General features: G+C 33.5%; 2 protein-coding genes across 2 annotated transcripts; one reads left to right on the top strand and one right to left on the bottom strand.

The window, feature by feature from the left end:
• LOC18614178 (K(+) efflux antiporter 2, chloroplastic) lies at window positions 205–10,227 on the bottom strand. Its single transcript, XM_007051809.2, has 21 exons — window positions 9,994–10,227; window positions 8,118–9,817; window positions 7,477–7,648; window positions 7,279–7,369; window positions 6,850–6,986; window positions 6,692–6,751; window positions 6,493–6,612; window positions 6,001–6,069; window positions 5,450–5,515; window positions 4,779–4,868; window positions 4,300–4,404; window positions 4,071–4,199; window positions 3,416–3,625; window positions 2,879–3,028; window positions 2,408–2,461; window positions 2,210–2,268; window positions 1,515–1,581; window positions 1,270–1,446; window positions 1,124–1,180; window positions 788–862; window positions 205–643 (listed from the first exon to the last, which is right to left on the bottom strand). Exons 2-21 carry the CDS (start codon window positions 9,743–9,745, stop codon window positions 521–523), a joined length of 3,639 nt encoding a protein of 1,212 aa, XP_007051871.2. The 5' UTR covers window positions 9,746–9,817; window positions 9,994–10,227; the 3' UTR covers window positions 205–520.
• LOC18614177 (LIM domain-containing protein PLIM2b) lies at window positions 16,513–18,404 on the top strand. Its single transcript, XM_018114033.1, has 5 exons — window positions 16,513–17,011; window positions 17,140–17,239; window positions 17,349–17,374; window positions 17,703–17,792; window positions 17,888–18,404. Exons 1-5 carry the CDS (start codon window positions 16,877–16,879, stop codon window positions 18,161–18,163), a joined length of 627 nt encoding a protein of 208 aa, XP_017969522.1. The 5' UTR covers window positions 16,513–16,876; the 3' UTR covers window positions 18,164–18,404.

The raw sequence follows: 18,413 nt of genomic DNA, 5'->3' as shown, positions 1-18,413 counted from the left end.
AACCACGTAAGACGTAGTTTCCGTGACAAATTATGAAAGAAAGAAAATATCCCCTTCTGAATCCTACAGAAACATTTTCAAATTGGGTTAAAATGCTTTCGTATGATCTGAAGGTCTTAGTTACTTTTTGCTAATGCCAACAATCAAGGGGGAAAAAAGGCTAAACTAATGTTAGAGGTCTGATACAAATTATGACCAACAAGAAACTGCAATCGATGAAAATATATGCTATTGATGATCGAAAAGTCCATTGACATTCCATGAGGTCCTTTCCTGTCTATTACCATTGGTAACAACAACAATGGTTTCCCTTTTGACAAAATATTAAGAAAGGTTTCTCAAAACTCTATCAACCACTTCAAAAATGGTCAGTGAAAAAGTCCGATACTGCCTTCCGCTCTCCCCTTTTTGTTCTTTTTCTGTACAACTTGTAACAATGGGACAGTAGTCTGCTATACAGTTTTTTCTTTTTCTTTTTCTTTTTTTTGTGACCACTTACCTGGTTAACACTATAAATCTTTCATATTGCCAAAGTTCCTTCACTGAATTGGTTTTCATCTGAAGAATCTGAAGATTGAGTTTTGGATTTACTCGAGACTCGGGAAAATCCATAACCAAGAGAACTTCCACTAGTTTGGCACAGCTGTGAAAACATACAACAATTATGATAAATAAAACTTGAGAAGTCAATGTGTGAGTGCAACAGAGAACAAAGGTTATCTAGTTGAATGCTTAATAGTGGTGATTTTACATTGTCTGGTACCAAAAAGAGGGGGGAAGAAAGTACCTCAGTTAGCTCCGCAAGGTGTCGGGACCTGAATTCATTAATTGTTGCTGCAATCTCGGATGTGGGCAGTTTAGCCTACATAAATAAACAAGGGAAAAGAAAGCGTTTAGATGTTTTAAGATGTCGATATGACTACAAATAACAAAATAGCTGCTGAAGCATCAGATCACCAGATGAATAAGACAACTGCACAGTTTATAACAGGAATGACAAATTAATCTCTCCAGCCATAACCATATAACACCCAAATCATCATCTCTTGCTAAGAAACAATTTTAAACCAGTTCCTCCATTGAAACAAGCTGTAAGAGATTCCAACGCAATCAAATATCATACCTGTGCAAGAACTGCAGCTGCCAACTGCAGACTTGGTTCCAAGGTCTCTGGCACAACCTATGCTCAACAAGCAAGAAGAGATTTATAAGGAAACACCATAAAAAAATACAAGAGGAAAATTTATTAAGAAGGTATCAGAATATTACAGCTGTAGCCCCAGCTTTTTCCAAATTCAGGCCATGATCAACATCATGAGCACGAACAAAAGTTTTCACATTAGGGAAATACTTGCTCAGAGCCCAAACAGTTCTGTAATTGGCACCAGGAGTATCCAAGGTTATTGCTGCAGCACACGCTCTTTCAGCACCAACTTTATGAAGGACCTAATCACACAGTATAAAGAATGTCAATTATCGATCTACAAGTTAGCTTATTAACTCATTTTCTTTACCTCTCGACTACCAGCATCTCCAAAATAAACAGGAAGGTCCAGTGCACGCCCCATTGCCACCCTATCACTGAAAGAGCAGAACTTTTAGTATCTTACCATGATTGATTGAGGTGCTTGAAATATCTGCTACCTTGTGATGTGCCATTTCCAAAATGGGTGAGCCTATTGCCTCACATGTTTTAGCTTCTTCAACAAAAATGTCAATTACATAGGAGGAGGCAAGTGACAGATTTGCATTGAAGAAGAAAAAATGTACAAGAATAACAGTCAGGCATGATTTCCATGGAACATGACATCTGGAGTGTGGACAAGTATCGGCCACTCTTTTTCTATCTTCTTTTCTTCTTTAGAAAAGCATTTCAAGGAGTAACAACCCAGGTTCCCCACCCAGGAGCCAACTTTCCCATAAATAAACATCTATTTCTAATCATAATCATGCACATAAAGATCATCCTTTCAAGTTACACATACACTGTAAGTGGACATTCATTTCTATATCAATACATTGCCTAAAAAAGACCATCAAAACAAACCGTATTGGCATGGGCAACTGTATTGGCACACACAAAGATGTATGCCCTAGCTTAAGATGGAGTTAGATCTTTGCAAAATCATAACCATTATGATTAATAACCATTTGACTAAATTATAAAGAAAAATTCTAACCATAAAAACTGCAAATAATTTCAGGTTACCTCCTCACATCAAGAGCAACAAATGGAATTAGGCGTTCTGAAAGAAGCTGAGCTATGATCTGGTAACACCCACGAGAAAGAAGAAAAAATGCCATTGTTACAAACATGTGTTTGTTATTAACTAATTTAAGCGCAGGGTTCATCAGATTCATATTTTTAGACTAATTTTTCAAATTTAGGGTGCAAATATATAAAAACCTGCCCAACACGTCCGAATCCACAAAGGATAATATGATCTTGCAAATCATCAGTCTGGAAATAAAACCAAATCAAAGAGACAGATTAGTAAGTAATTATCGGCAACATATCAACCCTACATCAGAAATCAGATGCTTTAATGTATTGAGAAGAGCAGAACTGCATACAGATACTTTACATTTCCTACAATATATAATAATATACACATGAAATGATCTTTAGAACTGATCACAATCTCTCTACATAACTTTTATTGCAGAAACAATGAAGCGTTATTTCTATTTTATCTTCTTAGGGGCCATATATCATTAAAATGCATTGTACTATCCTTATCTAATTGTTACTACTTAATAATGCAACAAAACATGGAGTTCAGAAAACCATGGCAAAACCCGCTTTAGATATTTACAAACTGCTAAGAAAAAAAAACATAAAACTTGCAACAATGGAATTATATGTTAGACATGTTACCTCACTCTCAACAGGCAATAAACTTCTAACATCATGCAGCTCAAAACGAGACGCAATTAACTGGCCTCCAGCAGCAAGCCATGGTGTGAGGGCCATTGAGATCCCCACAACAAGGAACAACAATGAGGATAGCTGAGAAGACAGTATACCCTGCCAACAAACACCATTGAATACTCGCATAAGCAACAACAACGTTTCATTATTAACACTTTGAAGTTGGATTAGCAGTCATTTAATAAAAGAACAACAATCCCTGTTGATTTAGTGACGAAATGTGGACATTTACCTCAAAAATGTGATAGGACTAATGAATATCACAAATTATAATGGAACAAATATGTGATCAATATCTTTTCAAACCACCCTAACACAGGAAAGTCAAAAATAAAGGAACAGTTTTCCTGTGGAAGAGTGAAGTACTATTTGAGCCCAATACCCCAAGAAATTAACTAAAAATTTAGCAAATGCAGGATAAACCAATAAATGCAAATGAGATAATCTCATGAGCAAACAATGCTAGCTAATAGGAACAGAAACCTGATTAACAGCTTCACCGAAAGCCACAAATGCGAATTCTCCACCTGGAGCTAGAAGAAGTCCAACCCTTATGGCAGATATGATTGAAATACCAAAAAACCTACCAACCAAAGCCACCAATATAGTCTTGCCACCAATTAAGAGTCCTAACGCCCCCGCAATGACAGGAAAATTTGAAACAAGAAGTTTTGGGTCAATGGACATGCCAACCTGAAAACTCAGTACACAATTGTCATCAGTTGCAAATATTCTCGATCATCAATATATGGTAGTACCAATAGTCTAAAATAATACAAGCCAATTAAGCAAGCATTATCATTCTCCAAACTCAGCAGTGTAATAAATGATATGAAGACTTTATCCAACCAACTCTCCCTATTTTTGTCCACCTTCCACATATGAGATAAAATCAACCTCTTCCCTTATAATAATGAATCTTGGTCATATGATAATTCTATCATATTTTACTTACTCCTATATGACATTAAAAAAATAATTCTATTCGATCCTCCTAGACCTTTTACCTATCAAACAAGACCTTGTCTTTGTGAAACTGAGCACCAGGTGGGTTTTACAACTTAAGCAAGAATGGATTTAACAAAACAAACATCTAGTCATCTACATACTATGGAGATGCCACCAAAAAGGTACCAACCGTCATGAAGAAGAGACCCAATAAGAGGCCACGATATGGAGCAATATCTGATTCAACCTGCAAAGAGAATTCAGTCTCTGCAAGAAGCAAACCAGCCAGAAATGCTCCCAATGCCATGGAAAGCCCAGCCTGTTTAGCAAAAAAGGTAAAAGAAAAAGGAAGGATCTAAGGTATTATCACTACAAAAGAAAACAAATTCAAGAACAAGAATGAAGAACAGTTTCCATACCCTAGCAGTTAGAAGACTTGTCCCTAGAATAACAAGAAGAGTATTGGCAGAGAATATTTCTGCATTTTGATTTTCAGCTATTTGCTTATAAATTGGTCGAAGCAACTGCAAGAAACAGACAAAAGGCATATAAGAATCAGCAGATGCTATGTTTCTGAAGCGCTAGATCCATTTTTCAGAAGGTAGGCACAGGTATCAGCAATCTTAAGTAAACATTCAGAAGGTTGTGGGTCAAATGCTTCTATTAGTCAATAGTATCATCTATCAAATACATTATTCTATGTATCTCAAACCTGTCAGAAATTATCAGTTACCACATACATCCACCCAGGTTATATTTGAACACTATCAATAGAATTTTTCAAAGTTTCTCATCAGACAATATTAGGATAAATTAAGATAAATTGCAGCAACACAATCACAAATTATCGTGCAAACCTGAGGTCATAATTTATGAATTTCTTAGATGTAAAACTTACCAACCGTCCACCGGCAATAATTGCAGTTATGGCAACTGCAGCCTTAACAGCAGCCAGTCCAAGAGCTTCTGCGATGGCTCTAAAACCAACCTGAAAACCAGGAAAATTACATTACCCAAATAGCCAATATAAAACGTAGAAGCAGTGCCAGCAACAATAACAGGAATATGGAAGTCATACAAACCAGACAAGGGGCAAATTTCACTTATTCTTAACTTGCCTTAGCCTCAAATTTTTTCATGTTTCTTCCCTAAATATTTCCACTTGCAAATGTTTATTGAAATCTTTGTCCAAACTACTTTCTTAAAAGTTCATAGAACCATTTTATGGTGGCATATATCAATCAACACAGAAGTTAAGATTTCAGGGAAAGCACATGCTCCATTAAAGCAAATTAGTGGAGTAAACAGCAAAGAAAAAACATAAACAGCAATTAAGAAACCCCAAAGAAATGAAGGAACCAACAGCCTTTTATTAATAAAAGATTAGGAGAACCATTCATCAAAATCTGAGCCCCTAGAAACCTATATAGGTTTTTATGCAAGTATTAGAACAAAGAATCGAGATGTATGTAAATGGCATACTATCAGAGCAAGGCAAAGTCAAAAACCTTCAACATCCAATGAAGAACAAAAAAGGAAAAGCAAAGAAGGATTGTTAGAAGGCCTTACCCCTCCTTTTGATGAATTTGGTGAGATAAGAGGTATAAGTATAAGCAAAACAACAACAGCCAAATCCTGGAAAGAATAGAAAACAATCAAATAAAAAAGCTTGCAACCAGAATCATCTAAATTAAATAAAAGTCCAAGTAAAACTTGAACAGCTAACCAAGGAGGAATTCCGAACATATCGAAAAGATATAAGTAGGTATTGTACTTGTCGTAATTGCTAGTTTAGTTTAATCATTCATAGAACATCTTAAACACTACAGGAGCTAGATGGCTTAAGTGCATAGCTGATTACCATATAATGTTGAGTAGTTATCTAATTTCATATTTTGATTACTTCAAGGATAAAGATGCCAGTTTAAAATGTGAAGAGAGGGAAAGAAGATTAAAAAACAAAAGGACAAAAACTAAAAGAAGCAGAGATACATGCATCAGTTATCAAGATAATCATTTGGATAATAACTGCATGAAGAGCTATTATCCCCAACTGAAACATTCATTTCATAACAAAATGCATCCTGAAGCCAATGCCTTTCTCAAGTTCATAGGATAACCTGAAAAAGTAAGACAGAAAATGTAGCACGTCCATGGCGTGAAGTACTCTCACCTCGCTCCTGTAATACCTGCAAATGTAGACAACATCAATCATATGCCCATCTAATGGAGCTACTAGGTTTCATATCTTGGCTGGTAGGTATGTTATCATAAAAGAACCAAAAATATACAAATAAAACCAAAATGATAAAGTCTGATCCCATCAGGTCATAGTTATAGTATATCAAACCTATTAGGTGGATTTGTAAAGACATGGCAAGAATCCAAGTTATCTTTTAAAATTCAAACATTTTAAGATGCTGCAGAGGACTATAAGAGGAAAACAGATAACATATGTATAGCATAATCGATAAGAAGAGAACATTAAAATCTTTTACTCTAAGGAGCTTGTCTCACTAACTTTTTAGCCTTTCCTCCATATAGTCAAGAGTAGTGGCAATATTATGTTACAATTAATGAAATCTGAAGCAATATCAGCCTATGTTAATTACCTGCAGCACAACTGCAGTTGAAGATAATGCCAGGCCATTCCCAATCACTATCGCAGCTGGACCAGGCTGCCCAGCAACAAAATGAGCAACCAGGCCAACTGCAACTGCTGTCACCAAGACCTGTATCAATCATATAAAGTATAAGTTAAAAGAACTTATCAAAACACAACAATGATATAAAATTTATTTTCTCAATCACCTGGGCAGAGCCTAATCCAAAAACATATTTCTTCATGGAACTTAGCCTTTCAACAGATAGCTGCAAAAAGCAAAATGAGGGTACAGGTTTAATATCTTTTCATAATGATGGAGATATGATGTAGAGCTGGAACTGTGGATCTAAACAATAAACTCCACCTCAAGGCCAATATTAAATAGCAAGAAAACAACTCCAAATTCAGCAATTGCTTTGGTTCCATGCACATGACGAATTATGGACAGACCATAAGGCCCAATCAAGACACCAGCAGCCAAATATCCAAGAACAGGACTGCCTAAACATTGGAGCAGATAGAAGACAAACATCAGTTTATACAAAATGCCAGGGGAAAAATGGGAAATATAGAGCAAATAATGATAGGGAGCAGGAAAGCACAAAAAAAAAAAAGTTAGTGTACTCTGGACAATGAAGAAACATAATAAAAAGAAAACAGAGAATTCAAAAATGAGCTCCAAAAGTCTTGGCAAAAATTCATGAATGGAAGAATGATCATGTGTTTTTTAAGATAGTCTAATCTCAATGCAATACACTCAAATTTGAACTAAAGGGTTCAGCAACTTAGTCACCTCCAGGAATTTTCTGAAATATAGGCACAAAAATTACACTTGCCAGCAGTAACCACAACACGTCAAAGAGGGAGGCCTCCTCCTCATTCATCTGGGAAATTCGAACATTGAAATGAGCTGCTGACAACTGCTATATACAGTAGGATTAAGATCAAAAGAATCCAATAGGAAATTAATATACGGTGCAGGATCACATACCTCTTGATGAGGAAGCATTGCAACAAGTTTTTTTAGTCTTTTTGGAAATTTCTGTATTTGTCGGATCAGAGGCTTTGCATTTGAGGAAACTTCTTCTATACTAGTGGTGATGACATCTGGCTGCTGCAGCAGCTGAGCACTCCTCTCTGCCCGATTAGCATAGAAGGCAACCCTGTGACCAAAGTCAGGCAATCATTTTTCCAAGCATGACATCTTATAAATAATGTCAAACTGATAAAACACAAACTCAATTGAATAGCCCTTTTTTCAGAAGATTTGATTCATTGGTTGCACTATAGTGAAGTAGTAAATTTCCTAGATTTAAACTTTTAATGGAAAAAGAAATTTTCTGTATAAACGAGAGACAAGGGAAACATGAAATAAAATTATCTGACATCTATACTTGAGTAACCCCCTGCAAAAGATGGAGGCTTGTAAGATACCCATGTGAACATAGCATTCCAAAGGAAACACATCTTGTTTCTACAGCTCCATCAAGAACTACAATTAACCTAATATGCCATTTGAGTCTTGAAGCAGGAAATCAACAATGTTCAGCAAAGACATATACAGGAATTTTACAGAAAAGTGATATAATTAACATTAGTTAATGAAACAAGGTCATAACATTAAAAACATACCCAGCTCCAAAGAGCAGTACTCCTACAACCAGCTTAGGAATTTGTTCCCTTGCAGACTTCAAAAGACCCTGGGCAACTGATGCTGGTGTGAACTCTGTCCCATCAACAGTGAAGGAAAAGAATGATGCAGAAAAGAAACGGGAAGATTTATTTAACAATGACTTCGGGGCATTTGGGGGTGAACTTTCCCTTGTCAGATCCTTTTGAGTTTCAAGCTTCTTTGGTTGAACATTTTTTGACTTTTCCACTTCCATTTCAGCTTCTTTGGAATCTAAACCCAGCATTCCGTTCTCATGATCACTCAAATCATCAAATTGTCTGAGATCTTCAGAACTTTTGCTGGCTTTGTCAGATAAGATGTCTGGTGTAGGCTCACCAACTACTGTATCACCATTAATAAGGGCATCCCCTTCTCTTTCAACAATAATATCACTAGAACCCCCTTGACTGAGCTTTTCCTCCTCGACAACAATCTCTTCACCCAAAACCTGCCCCTGGGCAGCTTCAGCAGTCTCCACAGTCAAATTAGAAAGAGACTTTTCACCTTTTTGTAGGGCTATCTCTGCGTCATTCACTCGTTGTGCAGCCTCCAATTCAAAAGCAACAGCTTGCTCTGCCAAAAGCATGATGTTTGCCACATCTTCCTCAGCTTTCAAGGCATCCATCTGTGCTTTCTCTGCAAGCTCATTCAATCTGTCCGCTTCCTTCTGCAACTCCTCCTTTATACTCTGCAAGTGCCTTAACTCTGCTTCACAATTCACCAACTTCTCTTGACATTCCCTAATCTCAACTTGTGCAGCCAATAGTGCTCCATTATCTACCCTAACATCAATCTCCACATCACTCTCTCCAGAACTTTCTGAGGAATCATTTCCCAGTTTCAGAGGTTCAAATGAGTCTACTACCACCTGAAGCCTTGCTTCAGCTAAAGATAGTGCCATTGTTGCTTTTTGAACAGCCTCTTTGGCAACACACTCTTCATTAACAGTAGCTTGAATCATATTAAGTGTGCTATTAACATCATTCCAAGCATTAGCTGCTTCATCCTTCAAGGCTATCGCAGCTTCTGATATTTTCTGAGCCTTTTCCTCAAACATCCTACTATTAAGACGTGCCACTTCCAATTCCTTCATTGTCTTCTGCAACAATTCCCTCAAATCATCCAGACTAGGTGATTCCACTTCATTACTTACATTTCTCTCTTCTTCTCCCAAACCATTCGATACAGTACCACTTGAGCTCTCATCACTACTCTCTGCAAATTCCACATTCCGACCATTCCCATCAACATACGCCAAAGAATCATTACCTTGACATCGCGACTTAACTCCTCTTACTTTCAACACATCAGGCAAACCATAAAACAATGATGAACTCGAATACGAACTGCACAGATGACTATCAAATTTCCCTCTGAAAACCAAATTTGAACTTAAACAACCACTATATGCCATGCTTTTCCTCATTTTCTTCAGGGACTGAGCTTTCGATCCAATCTTCGGATCAAAAACATTGTAACTGAAATTTCTACATCTAAACCTAGGACATAACGGATCCAATATCCTATAACTAGTACCTTCACCACCATGAAACGCAGCAGGATGCTTCAAACTACACGCAAAACCCATCTGTCTCCGCCGCACCAATCGTTATTCTCGGCAAGGCATTTCAAGCACTCTCATTGACCTCTTATCAAACACCTGGCAAAACAAACAAAGCGTTATTGAATCCACACTAGTAGCCCTAGAACAGCAAAATCTGAATATACTTTATACTCATACATGAACATATACGTATACGTAGAAATACTTACTTAGACAAATTTATGTATATAGTATAAAATAGATGAATAAAAGTGAAGAGGGAGTGAACTGACCGATCAAAGACGAGAAGAAATGTTGGAGAGGGGCGGAGTTAGGGAGGAGAAGGTCCAGAGCAGAAAATGACACAACTGATAAACAAATCAACGTGGCCCCTTTTTACTTCTATTTTTCCTTTCATTTACTTAACTTGACAGGTTTCTTTCTATTTTCTCTTTCATTTCTTTCCCTCTATTTTTTCTATAAGAAGGTTAGAATTTAGAAAATTACCAAAAAAATTAAAATCTCTCTGGTTTGTTTTTATTTTTTTCTCTCTCTCTGTCTGGGAACTGGGAAAGAAAGGGGAAATTACACGAGGAAATTAGATGATTGGAGGACAATTTCTGAATGAAGAATCTGAATTGACCAAAATGACCTTTATATGGAAAGAGATTTATAGCTGACCTGTCATATGCCCTTGGATATTCCACCTGCTTTGTCATGATAGGCAGTCGCATTTGAGACACGTGGAAGCTACTGCATCTGTTAACCTGTTTCATGCGCGTGACTGAAAAGTGAAAACAGACTGACACTCTTTTAAGTAAAAATATTAAATTGTAATGACCTTGAATAAATAAGCATATATATTTGTTTTCATAAGTAAATAAATAGCAAAGGTCACGAAGCAATTAATATAGTAATTATATATATGATTTTGTATTAAATTCTGAAAGAAAAGCCTACCCTATTACCTATATTCAAGGCTAGGCCTAATTTTTTTACAAGATAATAGAAGTTGGATTTAATTTTTCAGGCTCAATGTATTGATACGTCGGTAATCATGTATATTTATATTTGTGCTTATTGGTCCAATAAAAAATAAAATAAAAAATCAATTTTTTATTTTTTATGAAAATAAGTTGCACATAATTGGTTCTTTGTAATCTATTGTCTTAGTTTATGTTCAAATTAATTCTTGAAATTTCTAAGAGAAAAAAAATGTCACATTTTTTTAAATAAATGGATAGTAATTTGTACAAATTTTTGGTAATTTTATTGACGACAAAAATTAAATATTTAAAAAGAGATTTAGAAGATCAAAGAATAAGCAAATGAATAGAAAACAAAAAGCAAATGATAGGAGTACTATAACAAAGAAATTGTCTTTTTTTCCAAAGAAAAAATTTGTTAAAAATTCATTAAAAATATTTTTACTGCAAAAAAAACTCACTCCCACCAAATATTTTAACAGATTTTCAAAGAAATTTTTCAACATAAAATATTTTGTTGAAAATCCATCGAAAAGTTTTAGACGTAAAAAAAATTAGAGTCTGATAAATTTTCCAATTGAAGTTTTTATTGAAAAATTTTATTGCCAATGGAATATTTTGTTGAAAAAGTTCGTCGATATTACTATTTTTATTCAAAATATATTAATAATTTTTTTAAAAAAAATTAATCCTTATTACAAATATATTAATAAAAAGTTTTTCTTTGTCTTTATAAATTATGATTGTATACATATATTAATCCTTGACTAGACTTAAACATGTATGCATATGTGTTTTATATTTTTTATATATATATATATATATGTAGATATAATGAGTTTTATTTTTTTTAAGAGATATAATGAGTTTTATAATATTAATAATTTAAATATGTTTTCCTTTGCTTATTATTATTTTATATATTTATTGTGAAAACTTTATAGAATCATAAATTATAAATTAATAGTTCCAAATTCATTATTGTTATCTATAAAAAGTTTATGAAAATAATATAATATTTTTTTAATTTTATAAAAATAGATGGTAAACTCAAATATACAATTAAACAAAAATTAATGATACTTTAGGTGCTAATATTAGTTAATATAAATTAATAAGAATGATATAGTAAACTTATTAATAATAATTATTTAAAATATATTAGTTTATTATATGTATATATATTAGAACCATAGCAATAGAGTATATTAACTATATATTTTATAAACCTGTATTAATATTAAATTACAAGTTGTATATTTTAAATGATATAACTTATCAGTTAATATATATATGCTATTAAAGGTCTTACACATTAATATGTTATAATATATATAGTAATGTTTCGTAATATATAATATTATGTACATATATATATTAATTATAATATCACATTTTTAATTTATAATTAGGTATTACTATCACTTATAATAAACTTTATTTATATTATTACACTTTATAACTTTATTAGTTATTAACTTAGTTTTTATAATGTATTGTTTATAATTAGTTATTATTGATACAAACTTTGTAATATATAACACTATAATATATAATTTGTGTTATTTCATATATACAATAAAGCAATACATATAAATATATACTATATAAAAGTAATATATAACTTATACTCATTGATATATAAGTAATTAATATTTTTATAAAATAATAAATTTAGTTAATAATTAATGAACAATATAATATATGAAGAACAAAATAATATTGGTTTTGTTTATAATCTAATAATATTAAATATATTGTATTATACATTAATGTATTGATATATAAGTGATTAATATTTAACAAAATAATATATTTAGTTAATAATTAATAAACGATATATTATATGAAGAACAAAATATTTTTTATAATTTAATAATATTAAATATAGCATAAATATATAGTAAAATTTAATATAAATATATTATATTTTTTATTATTAATAAAATTTAATGTTTTTAAATTTTTATTGATATAAAGACTTGAACTTTTGTATAGATGAAAAATAGAACAAATCTTGACCAACTCTACCACCCATTCAACTTAACATAAAAGTTGATTGTATAATCTAAATCTGCTGGGTACTTTATTATGTTTAAAGAATTTTTGGGTTTAGTTCTTGCTTCTCCTTTCTTTTCATGGTTACACCGCTTTGACCTAGCATAACAACCTAAGTCAGCCCTAATCAAAGACATTGCTCCCGAGTTCGTGTCATCATCTTCTCCAAACTCAGCACGATTTTGTGATTCTGGATATACTCAGGCGTAGGAAGAATATTTTTCTTTGTAAAGGATATTAAAGGTAGGGGAGATAATAATAACACACTTTTGAACAGAGGTTTGGGTGAAAAGAATAAGTCACAAAAGAGTTAGATTACCCAATTTCCACCAACATCTCAATGTATTGTACAATTCTCAAATGAACATGTACCATTTGGTTCTCCTTTTTGGTGTGAGGTTGGCTAGACGGATGGTTATCCAAGACAAACGTTATCGAGTTACTGTCCTCATGGATAAACATGGTGATAGCATCATTATCAGTTACTTGCTTCAAGATCTCTTGAAAAGCTAAAGGTAGTAGAGATAATAATAACACACTTTTAAGTAAATATTTGGGTAAAAAGAATAAGTTAAGGTCAAATTGTTTAATTCCTACCAACATTTCAACATATTGTGCAATTCTCAAATAGCCACGTATCATTAACTTTTTGTTTCAGTCTATAAATATAACCTTTTTATTTTAGTCATGACACATTAACTTTCTGCTCCAGTCTGTAAATACAATATTTCCATCTTAGTCACAACAAACTGTTAACTTTTTGCTCCAATCTATAAATATGACATTTCTACCTTAGTCACAACACACTAACAGTTTTTTCAGCCTTTCTATCTTAGTCACAATATATCAACAATTCTCTGATATCCTCTAAAGCTTTTATGTATATATTCTCTATTTTCCTTACTTTCCCGTCTAATTCATTTTTCTTTTAAAAAAACATTTTTGCTATTCTTGTCATTATTTACTAGTTTGTGCAAACTATTAAGGAATGGTTTGTTGAATCTTGAAGAATAATCGCTATAGTCTTTTTGCACTGAGTTACGTACTCCAAAAGGATAAAAATTATCTTTAATGATAATGAAATCACGTCTCAAACTTATTTTTATTTTTACTCACTTTATTATTATTATTTATTTTTTAAATTTTTTAATAACTTTAAAGATAATGGATTCTCACGTTAATAATGTTGCTGCCACTATTACTAGTGTTGCCTCTATCCTTATTGCCACCATCATCATTAATGGTTTCATAATGACTCCTACTTCTTTAATCATTCCACCTATGCCTTTAGTCTCATATGTTAAACTGCTTTTAGATATTTCCAAAATTAAGGTTTTTGATGGTAAAAACTTTCAAAGATGGTAAAAAAAAGATTTTTTAATCCTTGATGTTCATAGGGTGGCTTTTGCTTTGACTGATTCCAAACGGTGGAATGAGTTGGGATTGCTCATGGAGAGCTTGCTATTGAGATTCTCTGCATGATGGTGTGTATGTGGCGACTTGTCTGATCCCATTATAATCGGATTGTTATGATTCTGTCTTGTAAAATAGGCTAAGCAAAGAAAGAGGTTTTATGTTCTTTTTGTGTTGGTCTCTTATGCAGGGGCAACTCAATTATCTAAAAAATTTAAAATTAAATATTTAAATGAGATATTTTTTTATTAAAATTAAGAAAATGAAGTCTTTTTTATTGAAGTTAAAGAAGAAAGAAAGAACAAACGAGGAAAGAAAAATTTATAAGTGAATTTATAAATTGAAAAAAAATAATTGATTTTTTATATAAAAAAAAATTAATTGTTGGAGATCATAATTGATTGGGAATAAGAAAATAAAAGAAATAATTAAAAATTAATAATATTATAGGAATTAAAAAGTGATAATAAATTGAAAATGAAAGAATTTGTCATTTTATTAATTATCTTGATTTTTATATATTTTTATTAAAAAATAAGATAAATAATTAAGAATTAATAAGATGTGAAAAGTAAGAGAAAATAAATACTTATTAAACATAGAAAATAAGTAAATATTTTATTATATATTTTAATTTAATTAATTATATTATTATAAAATTATAAAGTTTATGAAAAAATGGGTCTAAGGCCCTTGCTTTCTGGCTTTGGCACTGCCGCACTGCTTTTACACTACCAAGATACAGGCAGGACTATCCGTCACTATCGGTTTTCAACCCAAAATAACCGATTAATCGTTTCTGGTTGAGACACCGATTACCTCAATCGGTTTTATCGGAAGATCGGTTTGGTCGTCGAGGGGAGATCTCCGTCCCCCATGTTCTATCTTTTACCTGTGGTCATGATTGGAGTCGCTTACCAAGTAGTGTGAAATGATTTGACGTAGTCTGCTACAGCTACAACATGTGGGCAGGCCATGGAAGTTGAGTGAACTTTGACCTTTCAGCTCAGCGAGTGACTTCACAAGAGTGCAAGCTGCCAAGATGTCAAGGCCGGGGGCACTTGACGGTCGAGTGACAAAAGGGTCAACAAAAAGGGAAAGCTTCTCTGGTTTAACGACAGAATTGGAAGCTTATACCTTGAGAAAATGGATTATTGAAAAAAATAATTTTAATACATTCTTTTCAATGAAAAAAAAAATTCAAACTGTTAGAGAAATAAATAATTTAATAACAATAGATTTTACCTTAAGAAAGAAGTTTGTAGTTTTCAAGGTAAATACAACTTAAAATTTCTAGACCTTCAAATCAAAATTTTTGAGATTTTTTTTTATTAAGGTTTTTAAGGAAAGGATGAGTAGATTTTTTTTTAAAAAAAGACAATATAAAGAGTATTTATGTCTTAAAATATTTAAATAATATTTTATCTAATTTTTTTAACGATTAACTAACGGTATAAAAAGTCAAAGGATTAAAAATATTATTTTAAAATAAGACATTTTGAAGTGTTTTGATAAGTTTTTTAGATATAATAATTCCTCTGTAGGAAGAATTAATTAATGATTTCGGTGGTGACTTTATCCTCCTCTTCTTTTACATGACAGAAAGACTCTTAATCCTCTTAAAACACGAAGTCATAAACACTTTACAGTCCCACTAGGACTAGAAATTATGAATTTAATTGCATTGGTGATGTAAAAGCATCGCAGTTTAGGTATGCTTTGTATGTAGAATTCCAGAATGACGGGAAAAGTAGTTAAAATTTGGTTGTTAGTTTGTTACTAAGGCTATAATAAGGCTGCATTTAAGTGGGCTAATGTCTTGGATCAAAATCTGAAGCAGTTAAGGTCAAGAATTGGGCCCAATCTTAGTAATTGCTTAAATGGTTTTGTTTTTAAGCCTCTCTTAAAACACCTCAAATTAATTTTGTATGTGTAATAATTTTACAATATTTTTATGGTTAAATCTATTCACTTAAACAAATAATTATTGCTTGTTTCTCTGAACTTCTTTATCGTGTGGCACTGTTTAAGAACCAAATATAAATCGACCATTTCTCTATTAAGTTGTCATATTATCTCACTTCAACTTTCTATTGTACTTTACTTCAATTGAATGATAGAAATCCTGTCAAATATGCATGCATAGGTACATTCGTGCTAGTAGTGAGTTGGAATCACATGGCTGCCTCATCCATTTAGCTTACTGATTTCGATTGTCTGATTCTATACGAATCTTGGGTCATTATCAATGCGATATGCTCACAACATGACCACCACCACTAACACCAAGTCTAATTAATTAGCCAAAAATAGTTGGCTACCCTTTTTGTTCATCCAAATTTCCCCTTGAAGAGGTCAAAAGGCGCAGACCTTCTTTCTCTCCAGTTCAATGGAATTCCATCCACATTCAGGACATCAACATTCCAAATTTCCCACATAATAATGGGATCTCCAATCACGTGTCCGGCCAATCACCAGCCCAGCACTATCAAATTTACCTCATCGCAAGAGAAGGCACAAGTCCGTTATAATCTGATATATATACTGTTTTTATAAACAGAAGAAGGGACTTTTATCTGCTCTCATTTTGTCTGGGGTAACCGACAACGGGCAAGCTGCTTTCTTGTCCAACATTTTCCCTGTTCCTCGGACCCTGTTTCGTTTGCAAACTCTACCTCTTCCAAGAGTTTTTCCCAGTCCAGAGAGAAGCAAAAAAGAAATGGCATTCACGGGGACTTTGGACAAGTGCAAGGCTTGTGATAGGACTGTCCATGTTGTGGATATGTTGTCTCTTGAAGGAGTGCCTTACCATAAAACCTGCTTCAAATGCAGCCATTGCAAGGGGAACCTTGTGGTATGTCCAATTTCTTCAAACTTTTCTTCCCTCTTCTAAATTGTAAGGTTTGTCAGGTTGGCATGAAATGATTACCTGGTGTAGATCATTTGTTCAACTAATGAACATGTTTATTGTGTCCTTCACAGATGAGCACCTACTCCTCCATGGATGGAGTCCTGTACTGCAAGCCTCATTTCGAGCAACTATTCAAGGAATCTGGCAATTTCAGCAAGAATTTCCACACAGGTAAGACCCATCTTGTCCCTTTTTCTTGTTACGAAATTTGGAGATGATATATCTCTGGCTGTATGGCTAAGGCTAACGACATTAATTTCTTTGATGATCACTTTTGCAGTAAAGTCTGAAAGGCAAAATGAGCTGGTATGTTTTCCTTGCTTTTATATGTTTTATACTTGATCGGTTTCATACAGCATTTTAGTTTCCATTCTGAGCCAAAACAACAACTAACAAATACAGCTTCTAGCCTAGGCAAAACTACTTTAACTGTAGGTTCTCTTCCGGTGATGGAGACAGGGAAAGACAGGGAAATAAAGAGAGATTTCAGTCACAATATTTCTGTCGAGACATTCCCGGACTCTTAACAGGAACATCCAGTCGAATATACAGATTTTAATACAATTAAAATGGACCAAGATACTTTTTCTTTTTCCTATGATCATGACAAAAAGTTTTCTGTGATCTGTTGCAGTCTAGGACTCCCAGCAAAGTCTCATCCTTGTTCTGTGGAACCCAAGACAAGTGTGCCGCTTGCCAGAAGACAGTGTACCCATTGGAGAAGGTTCGTAAATTGAACAGTACAGTCTACCATTAATTTCCTCTTGTTAATTGGTCAGAAATTTCTGTAACAATATTGGTTTCACATCGTTGGGGCAGGTGACGATGGAAGGGGAATGTTACCACAAAAATTGCTTCAGGTGTGCTCATGGTGGGTGTCATCTGACACACTCTTCTTATGCTGCTCTGAACGGGGTCCTCTACTGCAAGCACCATTTTGCTCAGCTTTTCATGGAGAAAGGAAACTACAACCACGTTCTGCAGGCTGCTTCACACAAGAGAAATAACTCCTCTGCATCTAACGAGCCTGCTGAAAATCAAGCTGAGGCTGAGGAAGCTGCGGCTGATGAAGAGCCCTCCGAAGAGCAATCTTAAAAATTAAAACATACCCTGGTTCTTATGATTCCCACCACGATCATTTTTTCTTTCTTTTCTTTAGAGTTTTTGCAATAGTTTGATTGGGTGGCAGACCATCTCATCAAAGTTGAATTTCTTGTCCTGATTATTCATATTTTGTTTTGGATTGGCTTATTTATGTAATCGATACAAACTGCATGGCGTGATAATATATATTGAAATTGTTTCCAGGTCCTTTGCAACCTGGATTTGACTGAAATAGTGCATA

The sequence above is a fragment of the Theobroma cacao genome, chromosome 1 (assembly GCF_000208745.1).
Source record: "Theobroma cacao cultivar B97-61/B2 chromosome 1, Criollo_cocoa_genome_V2, whole genome shotgun sequence".
NCBI classification, from domain to species: domain Eukaryota; kingdom Viridiplantae; phylum Streptophyta; class Magnoliopsida; order Malvales; family Malvaceae; genus Theobroma; species Theobroma cacao.
This window is presented reverse-complemented; position numbering and strand designations above follow the sequence as displayed.

What these genes read in the sequence shown, in the direction of transcription:
- LOC18614178 (XM_007051809.2), bottom strand. Translation starts at nt 9,745, where the DNA reads ATGGGTTTTGCGTGTAGTTTGAAGCATCCTGCTGCGTTTCATGGTGGT. An exon ending in GTACTGCTCTTTGGAGCTGG is followed by an intron (nt 7,649 to 8,117) that starts GTATGTTTTTAA and finishes CTTTGGTCACAG; the next exon opens with GGTTGCCTTCTATGCTAATC. An exon ending in CAAGTCTTCTAACTGCTAGG is followed by an intron (nt 4,200 to 4,299) that starts GTATGGAAACTG and finishes TTTGCTAAACAG; the next exon opens with GCTGGGCTTTCCATGGCATT.
- LOC18614177 (XM_018114033.1), top strand. Translation starts at nt 16,877, where the DNA reads ATGGCATTCACGGGGACTTTGGACAAGTGCAAGGCTTGTGATAGGACT. An exon ending in ATTGCAAGGGGAACCTTGTG is followed by an intron (nt 17,012 to 17,139) that starts GTATGTCCAATT and finishes TGTCCTTCACAG; the next exon opens with ATGAGCACCTACTCCTCCAT. An exon ending in CAGTGTACCCATTGGAGAAG is followed by an intron (nt 17,793 to 17,887) that starts GTTCGTAAATTG and finishes TCGTTGGGGCAG; the next exon opens with GTGACGATGGAAGGGGAATG.